Here is a 13,303-nt window from a genome sequence, read left to right as displayed (position 1 = left end):
AGTTATCTGGATATATCTTTCTGATATATCCAGATAAATATGTCATGCTATGCACAAGAATATTTTGTGTTGGCATCGCAAATTAGTTAATATTTGGCCTAAACATGCTGATAAATGGTAAGATAAAAATATACAGGCAAACTAAATAAGTTAAGAAACATATAACATCATTTCTTCTCCTTTTCAAACAGAAACAGTAATAAACAAATCATTTTGTTCTTGGTTATGTGTTGTTCTTTGTCCCACTTATTGCTCTCGCACTTGTTTTTTAAAACCTGTTTGAAATAAATAAATACAAAAATCTTCTTTTAATGCTTATTTAGACACAGTGAAGGTGATTTCCTTTAATTTTTCAGAAAATGATGCAACTATGAAAAACATCCCATCCAGAAGCGTCCCCTGATTTTCATAAATACTGGGACAAAATGACATTTCGGGTCTGTCGATGCAGAAAGCATGTCGCAGAAGGAAAGAAGCAAAAGACGACGCTGTCAGCGGAAATCGATTTTTAGCCTCTGAACCTTTTAGCTCGTAAAAATCGTCTTGTCATTTGGTCAGTCTCTGGTCTTTAGGCAGGTGGTGGGTTTCTATGTCTGAATTAGCAGAAATAATAAATAATTTGTTCCTGTTTTAGCAACACCTGAAGGAATTTTACCAGCAGCAGCTTCAACAGCAGACCAGCAAGAAAGTCAAAGAGGTAAAAGCTGCTTAATCATAAAAATATTACACATACCAAGACCTGCATGTGTGACTGGTTAATATGCAGCGCTGGAAAAAACAAAGAGCCCACTGAAAACCGAAAACCTCCTGGTTCTTCCACCATGTACTGATTTCTGAACTCTTTCTTAATTAAAACTTCAGGATTGTTGTTTCTAAATGAAGATTAATTTGTTTTCTTTGCACTATTTGCATCCTTTTCCTTATTTTGACCATTTCTCATTTTCTGCAAATAAATACAAAATTCTTGCGTGGAATTTCAGAGACATGTCAGTAGTTCATAGAATAAAAGAAAAATGTTCATTTTACTCAAACATTTACCTATGAAGAGTAAAATCTGAGAAACTGATCTCTTCATTTTTTTCCAGAGCTGTTTATACCGGTAAACATATATACAAGACTTCTGGGAAATCTTCTATTATGACAAACCTGTTAATATATTAATATTAATATATTTAATATATATATTAAATATATGAAGTGGCAGAAAACTTTATTTCTGCCACTTAGAAATAATGTTTCTAAGTGGCAGAGAATCTGTAGAGAGAGTAAAGATTATATTTCAAGAGATGCTTCTCATTTCCTATCAGAAACATCTGGGTCTGCCAGGTGTTTGAACAATTAAGGTAGAAAAGAAAGTAAGATTAAACAAAGTTATGATTTTTTCACTTTTAACATGTTTTTAAAAATGTTATTGTATAGCTCATTTCAGCAACGAGGCATTTCAAAGTGGCTTTACATCATAAAAATACAGAAATACAAAGTCATTATTATTGCTATTAATTTATCTGTTAAATTTGCTTATTGTGTTTTTATTTTGTCTGTTATTTTGTTAAAGTATCTTCATAATTATAATTATTGGTTTATTTTGGGATCATTTTTTGACAAATCAATACACAGACATTAAATAAAGTAATAAATCTTTTTATTATTGCTCAGATATTTAGTTAAATTTACATTAAGTGCAGAAATCCTGTATTGTTTTAATTTATCATGTTGGAAGCATATATATTGATTTTTTTAGTCCCATCAGTCAGAAGGGGTAAAACAGCTGCAGACAATGTGATTGGTCAGCAGGTCGACCAATCAGAAGCCAGCCTTGGTTTTAATGTTTTCATGATGAATTTACATTTTAATGATTGAGTTCCAAATGTACTTATCATTTATCTTTGTGGTTGATGTATAAAGTTACTGAAATTTTTATTGATTTCATTTTAATTCAGCGATCACATGTGATATTATTCATATATTTATTGATGTGTGGCCCTTTTAGTTTATTTTTTATCTTTGTAACTAAACATCCAGCAGTCCTGAATGCTCTGATTTCTCGCTCTGAAGCGTTTAAGCAAACTTTCCTCCCTGACGTGAAATATGTTTGCTCAGCAGCTGATGTTCCAGCAGAAACCGGCCGCCTCTCCTCCCGGCCTCTCCTCAGGTTCAGGTCAGGAACACGCAGCTCTTTGCTGGTTTTTCTCTCTTTCGGAACGTTTCCTTTCACTTTTTCCCCTTTTACTGATCAGGACAAAAACCATTTGTGCCGACTTAACAGGCTATTTCGGTCCCGCGGAGATGCAGAAGTTGTGGAAGGAACTCAGATCGGCTCTTTCTGACGACGGGGCGGCGATGAGCGGGAACCAGAAAACATCCGCTCGAGTCGAGCCGACCGGGGATCGGCTGTCTGAGTCTCCTCCCGGAGCGGAGCGGTGAGGTCCTTTATTCCCGGTTCGGCCTTTTTGTAAGCATCAAAGACGCGTCGTCTGCAGACGTCCTCTGTGTCTGAGGCGACGTTTGCTTTTGAGGATTCGGTTCCCAGTGGGCTGCTTTGTTTTGCTGTTGTCTTGCTTTTTTATTCCTCCACCTGAGGTGGTTCAGCAAAGAAAGGAACAAAAAAGAAAAAGAAAGTTGACATGACTGGAGAACATGTCCCTGAATCAAAAGTGAAATAGCTTTCCGTTTATTTGTCGGTCTTACCCGCCACCTCTTCCTGTCACTTCATGCCACCCAAAAAAAAGGAAATCTAAAGTCTTCTGTCAGGAGTTTCTGTCAGGAGTTTCTGTCAGGAGTTTCTGTCAGGAGTTTCTGCTGTGATTTTTATTTTTTTGTTTTTAAGTGATGTGTCGGTTTTTCTTTTTCCTCCATCTCATCCAGTAGCGGTGCAGACAGGGACCCGGCTCTCGCGCGCGCCCTCTTCGGTCCCGGAGTGTGCAACTGGCCCGGCTGTGAGTCCGTCTGTGAAAACATCGCCCAGTTTGTCCAGTGAGTTTTTCCCCCCCCTGTAGCTCCAAACGTCTGACATCTTCACCTTTTGTAGCAAACTTAGCACTTTCTGAAAAAAATAAAAGTAAAAAAATCTACTGTGATACTAAATATATCGAACAGATTCTTTACCAAAATGCAGACAAGTAGAAAAGAAAGATAAAAAGTGTAAAATACTGGCTAAGACAAACAAATGTCAAGAACAACACACGATGTGTTTAATTTTAATATGTTGAAATGAACTAATGCGTCACTCAAATCGACACAAATATTGTTATTTTGACACGATATCGATATAAAATGTGTTTTCATACATTAGCTTGAATAAAAATGGACATTTCCATACGTGGCTATAAGAGATAACCTTTATTAAAATTAAGTCGCGCACATGTTGCAACAATAAAGCTGCAATGTGAAGCAGTGAAATATAAAATTCAAATTAAAATCACCAATTAATTCACCAGTCAACTTGTTTTTTTTTTTCTTCCAAAGTCAAACTAACAAAAAACACATTTTTAAAAGTTATTCAACCCCACAGTTTTCAATAATCCATGCTGCCTGTGCAATTATTATATTTTTAACATTCTGTGAACAAGAACTAAAAACAAATATATAAGATTCATAAATGATCTAATGTAGAAGAATCCCTGTCTTGCCATGTTCAACATTCATCTGTCAAATGGCAACATGCAAAACAAATAGAGAAACAAAATGTGTGTTTTTTTTCCAGGAAAAACACATTTTGTTTTTCCATTTAAACCATCAATTATACATTTAAAAATCCAATTTCTTCTACTGAATACACTGATCGTATAACACCTTGTCATTCTGAAGGTGTGTGATCTTTAAATAAAATGTGAAATGGTAAAAATCAAACCCTTTTATTATAGATGAAACTTACAGTCGTTAATAACAATCAAGTTAAGAACAGACAGAACATCTGGTAACAAAGGTTTAAATAACAACTCAATATGAGTCCAATGGATAAAATACTGTAATCCTTTAGCTAAACTTTCAACAGACGTCCGAATGTTGGTCCAATCACCTGTTGAATTTATTCCTTCTGCTGAGTTATGGCTGCTTTTCTGACATAACGCCCACATTGTCATACGTAAAGAAGAGTGTTGTGGAAACCTGTTTCTCAGAAAAGTTATTGAATGTTTCTGTTTTTTCCAGACACATGAGCAGCGAACACACTCTGGACGACAGGAGCACGGCTCAGTGCCGCGTCCAGATGCAGGTGGTCCAGCAGCTGGAGCTGCAGGTGAGCCGGAGCCATGTTAGATTTGACACGAGTGAATCCTATGAAAAAGACAAATAAGTACTCTTCAGGTTAAGGTACTGACACATTGTGAAGAAAAAAAAATAGCAGACTGTTCGGCCATTATGATCCTGTTTGTGTTTCTTTACATCCAAAACTTTGTTTCACACTTTTTGCCTCATTTAGGTCTTTTTTTTCTTCTTTTTTTTCCCCATGAAAAACAACTTTAAGTATCATATGGTGCGCAAGAATTTATCTGTTCCAATAAGCAAACGCACAAAAACAACCGTAATCTGACTCATCGTCTTGTTGTTTTTCTTAGCTTTGGATCTGCATCGGTCAGCCAACGGCGACTTTCAGCAGATGTTAAGACGCAGCGGGAAATTGTTTTGTTTTGGAAAATGTGTTCCGGATGAAAGGCTTCCATTCTAATTAGCCGAATTCAGTGTTTGTTGGTTTTGTTTAGTTTTTTTTAGTTTTTTTTTCAACATGACACCGTCTCGTCTCGTTCAACAGCTCTGCAAAGAACAGGAGCGTCTGCATGTGATGATGGCTCACCTGCGCCTGCCTTCCCCGTGCGCTCAGTCAGCAAAGTCCGACGCAGCCGCTGACTGCTGCGGCCCACAGGTACGCCGCAAAACACATGAGCCGCAATTAGTTGTGTCTGCCGTCTTCAAATGAAATTTAGCGAGTTTCAGATTTTGACCCTAAATGTGCGAGTTTGTGAAGGATAAACCGAACCTTTTATTCAGTTTGTCAAACCTGCAAGAGTTTGACAAAACTCTTCAGTTTTTTCCTTCTTTCAGTTTCAGGAACTGAATGAAGGAAAAGACAGGAGTGGGGACTGTTTCCCAGAATGCTTAGCGGCATGTTTTGATTTGAAAGAAGAATTTAATTTATTCTAAAATAAAAAAAGTAGTTATTTTGATATTGTGAGTAAAAATAATAGAGAAATGTGGCTCTTTAACTAGACACAGGCAGTTTTTTTTTCTTGCATTTTGTGAAATAATTATGTGGTTTGAAGTCCAGCATTAAGTTAAAACTCACAATTCAAGATTAATCAACTTTATATAAAAAAAACAAAGTTTAGACAACTTGCCTCTTGTTGTCAAGTCAACTTCGTGAACTTTAATTTCTGAATTAAAACCCAAATTATTCTTTTTGTTGATTTTAATTGGACTTTCCAGGCAGCAGGCGGGCCTTTGTTTTCAAGTTAAGCCACCTCCAGACGTTTTACAGTTTGGGGTGATCTGTAAAGGTTAAAGCAGTAAAATCATTTTAAGACAACCGTTGTGGATGTACGGCATGAGAAGATAAAACGTCACATTCTCCTGCAGATGTGGAGAGTGTCAGGCTGTAGTTGAGTTTGTTTTTGTAATTTGTTTACAAAAATACAAACAAAAAAAAGTTACGATAAATCTCCCCTTATAGATAGATAGTTATAAACACTTTATAAATCATTAATAACTGCTTATTATGCATTAAGTAAGCGTGAGAAGGAAACTACATGCTAAAAAAAATTAGGTTTACAAATGTTTATTGTGCTTACAAGATTGTCCGAAATGTTTACTATAACAAGTTAGTTTAAAATATATACAGGAACAAATTTAAATTTATAAAGTGTTTAGAGATTAATTTATAACATATTTTATCTGTAAGTGGAGCCTTAGATGAGACAAAGCTGGAAATCCTTTAGTCTTGTGTGCATTCTTCCTGTTTTTGTCTCTCTCTCTCGTAGTTTAGTCTCCCAGCTGTCGGCTCCAGATGGGCCGACAGTCTGATTCCAGATGGCGGACATGCTCCAATAACGCGGAAACTAATCATTTGTTAATCTCGCAAACACTGAACCCTAATCACAACACTCACCAAACAATTTCACCCTGTAATTAACAATAATTGGCTTCATTCTCATCGCGGCGTTAGCCGAAGCGGGTCGGAGGAGGCGAATCCAATCGCTCCGTCACGCTCGCTCAGAAAACGTCTCACTTTTTTTTTTTTATTTTGTTTTTGTTTTTCCTCTCTGTCTTTTCAGCTCCGTCCAACGCCGCTGGCCGGCAAAGCGTCTCTCTCTCTGAGACACCAGAGACCTCTGAGCGCCGCCGGCTCCCCGCCGCAGGGCCACGAGGAAGACGAAGAGCTCCCGTTCAGACGCGCCGTGGCAGGACACCGACATCACCCTCTGGTGTTCTCTCTGTCTTCAGGTAAACAGTGGACACGGTTTTCACTCGACGCGTCAGGAATGCAGCTGATTTCAAATCTTTCATTAGTTTTTTTTATTCCCCCCTCCTGCAGAGAATGAATATGAACTTTACCAGAACACTGACATCAGACCACCCTTTACCTACGCAGCTCTGATCCGACAGGTACGAGCAGAGAGATTGTTTGACTTTTCACATCTTTATTATTTTAATTCTGGTTTATTTGAACAGCACCTTTCAGAAACAAGGCAGTTCACAGTGCCTTAAAACCATAAAACCTTCAAATGGTCAAAAACGGTAAACATTACATTTTGTCAAATGCCATCATCAAGCACATCAGATATGTTGATCAGTGTTCCAGTTACTATTAATCAATGGCAGATCTAAAGAGGTGGGTTTTTAGCCTTGGTTCAAAGGAACTCGGTGTTTCGGCTGTTTTGCAGTTTTCTGGAAGTTTGCTCCAGATTTGTGGTGTGTAGAAGCTGAAAGCTGCTTCTTCATGTTTGGTTCTGGTTCTGGGGATGCAGAGCAGAACCAGTGTAGGGACTTTAGAACTGGGTGATGTGCTCCATCTTCCTGGTTTTAGTCAGAACACGAGCAGCAGCGTTCTGGATCAGCTGCAGCTGACGGATTGATTTTTTTTTTTTTTTTAGACAGGCCTGTGAGGAAACCACTGCAATAATCGATGAGACTAAAGATAAGCGCATGAATGAGTTTCTCTAGATCTTAACTTAATGGGAAGTTAGTCTTTTATTCCTAGAACTTTTCTTCAGGTGACAGAAGGCCGTATTTGGAACTGTCTTTATGTGACACTGAATGTTCAGGCCTGATTTAGAGCCTGATCGTCAGTTTCCAGCTGTAATAGGGGACGAAGCATGGAACTACGTACTAATATGAGACTCAAACTGAACTTTTTCTGACGTTTTCTACCACTATGTGTGGCAAAACTCTAGCCTGACCGTTGCCTTCTTACGCATTTCCGCTCAATTCTCATCTCCTTTCAAGGTTTTCTCCCATTGCCTTGGATTGTCTTTCAACCAGGTCAATCAGGAAACAGAAGGTGAAGTTGTGAACAATGATGTTGATTTCCTGCGTTGTTTTAGTATCATAGTCAGCTTGTAGTTTTATCGATGGGAGCAGAGGAAGTGAGCGAAGCTGTTCAGTCCGCGTTAGACACGTTTCCAAATATGGAATTACAGCCATTTTGTTTTACTCGGCTCTTCTCCCTTTGCAGCGGAGAACGGTTGTTGGCAATTTCCGGTAAGCTTCATAGCGTCAAACTGGCGCATTACATGCGTCACAGCCGAAAGTTAGCGACCGGGTAAAATTTAGAACAACGGAGTCCACGACTCCAGGAAGCAATCGTTTCTCAGCAGCCGAGGGTCTGGGTTCTCTGTACGAAGTGAAACCAGGCTAGCAGAAAACGTCCACCTGGTGCTGAAAAGTGAGAAAAGCTGCCAGCGATGGCAAAACTCAGGAAACTGGAGCACAACTTCACCTGGGAACAGGATAAGAACCGAAAACAAACAACCAGAACTGCAATTGGATCAACATTTTCCATCTGTTAAAAATGTCCTTGTTAAAGTGTGACTCAGCTAGTGACATTTTGCAGAGATTGTGCAACCGATTTTTGTCAAAACAGAAGGAGACATAATCTAAAACACACGTCTCTCTAATTGAAGCAAGCGGCGCTTCGACCACATCTTAACTCAGGAGGGCTGAATGCAAACGGACACGGTGCTTTTCAGACGCATATTTTCCTAAAAATGTGAAACCAGACATCATTATTCTTCCACTTTACAATTATGCACTACTTTGTTTTGATCTACTGCTTAAAGAAAATGCATTTAAAGTGGTATGAAACCATCTGCAGGGCAGAGTCATGCTGATTCGTTTATGCAAAATGCGTGCGAAAACAAATGTTGAGTGGAAAACAAAAAAGGTATTAAGAGATTTCATGACACTCTTCATTTTAATGTCACTTTGTGACGCACTAAATGCTTATTCCTGCCCTTCCCCCATTTGCAGGCCATCACAGAAGCCTCAGACATGCAGCTGACACTCAACGAGATCTACAACTGGTTCACCAGGACGTTCGCATATTTCAGGCGGAACGCCGCCACCTGGAAGGTGAGCAGAATAACTGACCGGGCGGTTTGCGGCGCGTGCGTCTCGGCCGACCCGCTTCAGCAGAACCGTCTCCGTTACTCTGAACCAGAACGCGGTCCGCCACAACCTGAGCCTGCACAAGTGCTTCGTGCGCGTGGAGAATGTGAAAGGCGCCGTGTGGACGGTGGATGAGGAGGAATACCAGAGGAGGAGGTCTCAGAAGATCGCAGGGTACAGTAACTCCCAACTACCGACCGCATGGACCCGAGTATGAGGTCCAATGAGATGATGTTTGATTATTACTGTTCTTTCATAGCAAGAAGACACAGTAATTATGAAAGAACAGCACTTCTACGCTTTCATAATTACTATGAAAGAGTAGATTTACTGTTCTTTCACAGAGCAGCAGAATTACTTTATTAGAAGTAATTACAGAATCACTTTCACTACAGTAAAAGTAAAATCACTTTCACTACAGTAACTCTGTAGTGAAAGTGATATGTAGTGAAATATTACTTTCATTAAATATCGCTTAGTGAAACCGATTTTTAGTGGAATATTGCTTTCCCAGTGATATTTGCTAAATATCACTTTATTGGCTGAATATTTTCTAAATATTGCTCAGTGAAAGCAAAATTTAATCAAATATCACTAACGCGATATTTAGCAAAATATCACCTTTCACCAAATATCGCTTGGTGAAATCGATATTTCAGTATCGCTTTCACTAAGTGATAGTGAAATATCGCTTACTGAGTAATATATTTGTTAGTATCAAATTTAGCAAAATAAGGAGTGCTAAATCTCATCAAATACATACAGACAATAAATTCAGAATTGATGCACTGCCTTTCTTATTTGATGAAAACATTGTGATTGCAAAACTGTTTTATTTTTCTTCTTTTTACATTAATTCATGGAATACTCACAAAGTTTTGCACACATTTGTAATGGAAACGCAGCTATTGTCTGCTTCACTCTGTAACAGCATCAACACCACAGAGGGTTGTCGGCGTAAACTTGTAGCGTTTAGGTGTGCATTCACAGATCAGAAAACGTACCCAGTAACTCAGTTTATTTTATTCAACATATTTTTTATTCAACAATATTAACTAGAGATGTGCCGATCAGGTTTTTTGCTGCCGATTCCGATTCCGATCACATAATTATTATTTTTTTAATCATAAACACTGCTGGTTACATTATGTGGAAAAGGGAACCATGAATTCACCTTAATTTAGACAAAAACTTGTTTTTAATAACTTTTTCCAAGAAAAAAACAAAACAGGCATTGTGCAAATTGTACTGTTATTGATAATACTATCTTTACAGACTGATAACATATGAAGGCTCTGAAGAGGCTAAATAATGCAAAGAGTCAAAATAAAACCTCTCAACATTGCCAAAAAATTCAAGTATTAAACTTTACATTCAAAGGCAAATACAGGTTCCATTACAATAAACAATCCAGAGTTACTGAATGAAAACTTCCTGTTAGCATGGCGGCTAGCTGATTACTGCTAGTTCTGATTGGCTGTTTCTGACTGAGCGGAGTAATTATGCAGATCAGGGAGGAGATCGATTATTTTTTTAGAGATTATCTGTCTCATGTTAGGACAGCGAAAGTTTTAATACATATGTAAAATGTATTTTTTTTAGGTTAGATGCTGCAGCTTTAAACAGAGGTTCGGTGTGAGCCTGTAGCGTAGCAGCGGTTCAATAGCGAGAGCAGAACCAGCGTCTTACATCGCAACTCGAAGACTTAAATAATTTTCCAGGTTATTTGTTTAGCTTTCTAACCGTCATGCTAATCTGGGTGAGTGTTTGTAGCTGTGCGCTGCTTTACCTGCCATCTGATCGCTCCGTATGTCTTTTTTACTGCAGTGAGCCTCGATGTAGCCAAACTCCATCAAGTATGGCATTGTTTTTATGCCATATTAGATTCGTTGTGTTGATGCATTTTGACCTGCTTCACCCCATGTGCTTTAATTTTCCGCTGCAACACGCAAACTTCCTCATTCACTCAGTGCGATATAGTTCCACATCGCTTAGGATTTGTTGCTGCGCGTTTGCGCAGAGTGAAGGAAAGAGGAGACCAGCTGCACAGGCAGGCTGCGAAATGAGATGCAGGTGATCGGTTTGTGTGATCGGCAACAAGAGACTGTGATCGGCAATCACCAATCATTTGGAAATCGGCCGATTATGATCGGTGGCCGATCGATCGGTACACCTCTAATATTAACATATTGCAAACATTACATACATCAACACATAGATGGGAAAAGATAAAGCTATGAGACGAAGACAGTAATCCGCTGTTTGCCAGTCAGACTGTCTGGAGAAAAATCAGCCTATTACAGTCAACAGGTGTTTTTTGTTGTTGCGTCTCTCTATTATTCTGTCCTGTGCTGAGCCTTTAACTTCTTATATATTATATATTTTTAACGCCAGTTGATGCCTATTCAACACATACGAAGGATCATATTGGAAGCACTCTGCCGCCATCTAGTGGTCATAGTTATGTGCTAGTTGGGCATAAGAAGCTAATGTCAATAAATACATTTAAATGTGCTTTTTGTACTATGTTTAAAGTAAAATCTCAACTTGAATTGGAATCTCTTTAAAGACAAAACCAATTTGATTATTCTTTTGTTTTTACATGTGTGCACTAATTACCTTACAATAAATAACATCCAGCTCCTTGCTGTTGTACTCTGTTTCCATTAGGAGTCCATCGCTGATGAAAAATGTCTGCTCCAGTCTGTCTTTGGGCACCGCTCTGCACTCCACCTTCCAGGTGAGACGTTGACGTTTCTGGAAAGCTTTTTTTTTTTTTTAAATTAGCAGCTCTCTGAAGACGGGGAGCTTGAACTTCTCAGTTTGAATTTTCAAATATTTTTTCAGGCTGCTCTGGCAGAAGCTTCGCTGCCGGGCCTCAAGAGGGAGCGTTCGAGCCGAAACCTTCGAGGAATCGACAAAGCGGCTGTCGGCAGCAGCAGAAAACAAAACCTCTCTCCTCCAGTCCAGCAGTGAGTCGTTCTTAATAAGAAGCTTCATGTAAACCGAAAACAACCACTAACCAAAATAACCGACACGGTTTTGCTTCTTTTTTTCTTGTTTCACTCAGGCAACTTTACTTCGAGAAAGTCAACGACGACGAGGATCAGCTGCCGACATTCAATCCAGTCAGTCTGCAGCCTCTGATCCACGGAAACAGCGAGGAGCTTTTGTTTGACCTCGAGTGACCTTCTACCTTTACGACCTTTAGCGCCAGTTCAAGCTCTCATGTAGGATCCTAAGATGTTTGGAATAGCATGGTACTACTGCAACTTTACTGAGGTGTTTGATTTGAAGAGCATTTGAAATGAAATGCAGACACTTTGCTAAAGTGTCTGTGACCTTTGATCTTCTCCACTGTTTGCAGCCACAATGGGATTTCTTGCAAAATTCAAAATTACAAACGATTAATCAAATGAATCGTGATGAATCAATTATTGGAATAATTGTCAACTAATTTAGTAACTGATTAATCATTAACTGGAGTGTACAGACTCAGAAAAAGGGTAATTTACTGAAAACAACATATTCAGAGCAGTAATTAAGACAAAACTGGTAAAATAAATAAATAAATAAATAAAAATAAAAAATTGCATTTAGATGCAAAGAAAAAAAAGTCTTTGTCCTCAAGTTAGTTTTAGCTTCACCTACTTCTAATTCTGTAAAAAAAAAATTTAATTATGTATTATTTGAGTTTTGTATTGTATCTCTAATATTGGATAGAAAAAGGCTTACGTGGTTAAAGGAAAAATCTGCTGAATATGACGATTTATTTCAACCGATTAATCGTCAGAATAGTTGATAGAAAAATTGATTTCTAAAATAATCGTTAGTCTTAAGTCCAGCCGCCTTCCTCTCAACTCTGATCAGCCTCCATGTTCTCCTGCTGATGAAAAACAACGCCCCACAGCATGACGTTGCTGCCACCGTGCTTCACAGTGGATGGGGAGGATTTCATCAGGTGTGAAGTTTAGTCTTTAGATTCTGCTGCTGTGTCAACTATAAGACAACACTTTCTTTCACCAGTCAGATTCTCTTCACTTGCACAGCTCTACCACAGTTACTCTCACAGAAAATCCCAACGAAACATTAAACTTTGTGTTTGTATCTTGATAAAATATGAAGTTCAGAGTTCGTAGATACTTTTGTAAGGCTGTGTAAAAGTACTGGATCAAATAAAGTTACTCTTTTGGAAGCTGTTTTATATATAATTGTATGGATAATGCAATAATTTAATCTTTGTGTGTCAAAACGTCAGTTTGTTACAAACATTTAACCACATCACTTTGTCAGAGGATCTCTGCAGGAAGAGGCTGTGATTATGAGATATCATATCGATAGCTCAAACATACTCAGTTACATATTTTATGTCCTATTTATTTATCCATTTTGGCATTACGCAAACATTTCTCCCTACCTGTAAAAATCTGCATTCCTCATCCAGTTCCAGATGTGGACAAAAAGCAAACCTGTGTTTAACGACTGGAAACAATGTTGAATTTTAAATTAAATTAGGTGGGGGGTTTTTCTTTGTTTTGTTTTTTTCTCGTTATTGTCACTGTGGGTTTTAAAGCAACTTTGTCAGCCTTTATAAATGCAACTTTTCATTTTCGAATCAAGTGATTGTTTTTCCTTTTCTTTGTAAAAACTTACTGGGACAGATGCATCAACAAAGCACATAACTGAAAGGAAAAACAAAACATCT

General features: G+C 38.3%; 1 protein-coding gene across 1 annotated transcript; it reads left to right on the top strand.

Annotated features, from left to right (window-relative positions):
* Positions 1 to 638: 638 nt before the first annotated feature.
* LOC103134546 (forkhead box protein P2-like) lies at positions 639 to 12,011 on the top strand. Its single transcript, XM_016668819.1, has 13 exons — positions 639 to 697; positions 2,104 to 2,158; positions 2,267 to 2,420; positions 2,866 to 2,973; positions 4,150 to 4,237; positions 4,751 to 4,861; positions 6,267 to 6,435; positions 6,527 to 6,597; positions 8,461 to 8,562; positions 8,651 to 8,772; positions 11,269 to 11,338; positions 11,446 to 11,570; positions 11,669 to 12,011. Exons 2-13 carry the CDS (start codon positions 2,107 to 2,109, stop codon positions 11,784 to 11,786), a joined length of 1,290 nt encoding a protein of 429 aa, XP_016524305.1. The 5' UTR covers positions 639 to 697; positions 2,104 to 2,106; the 3' UTR covers positions 11,787 to 12,011.
* The last annotated feature ends 1,292 nt before the right edge of the window (positions 12,012 to 13,303 follow it).

Source organism: Poecilia formosa, unplaced genomic scaffold, assembly GCF_000485575.1.
Source record: "Poecilia formosa unplaced genomic scaffold, Poecilia_formosa-5.1.2 Scaffold17, whole genome shotgun sequence".
In the NCBI taxonomy this organism is placed as follows: Eukaryota; Metazoa; Chordata; class Actinopteri; order Cyprinodontiformes; family Poeciliidae; genus Poecilia; species Poecilia formosa.
This window is presented reverse-complemented; position numbering and strand designations above follow the sequence as displayed.

What these genes read in the sequence shown, in the direction of transcription:
- LOC103134546 (XM_016668819.1), top strand. Translation starts at nt 2,107, where the DNA reads ATGTTCCAGCAGAAACCGGCCGCCTCTCCTCCCGGCCTCTCCTCAGGT. An exon ending in CTGACTGCTGCGGCCCACAG is followed by an intron (nt 4,862 to 6,266) that starts GTACGCCGCAAA and finishes CTGTCTTTTCAG; the next exon opens with CTCCGTCCAACGCCGCTGGC. An exon ending in CTCTCTCCTCCAGTCCAGCA is followed by an intron (nt 11,571 to 11,668) that starts GTGAGTCGTTCT and finishes TGTTTCACTCAG; the next exon opens with GCAACTTTACTTCGAGAAAG.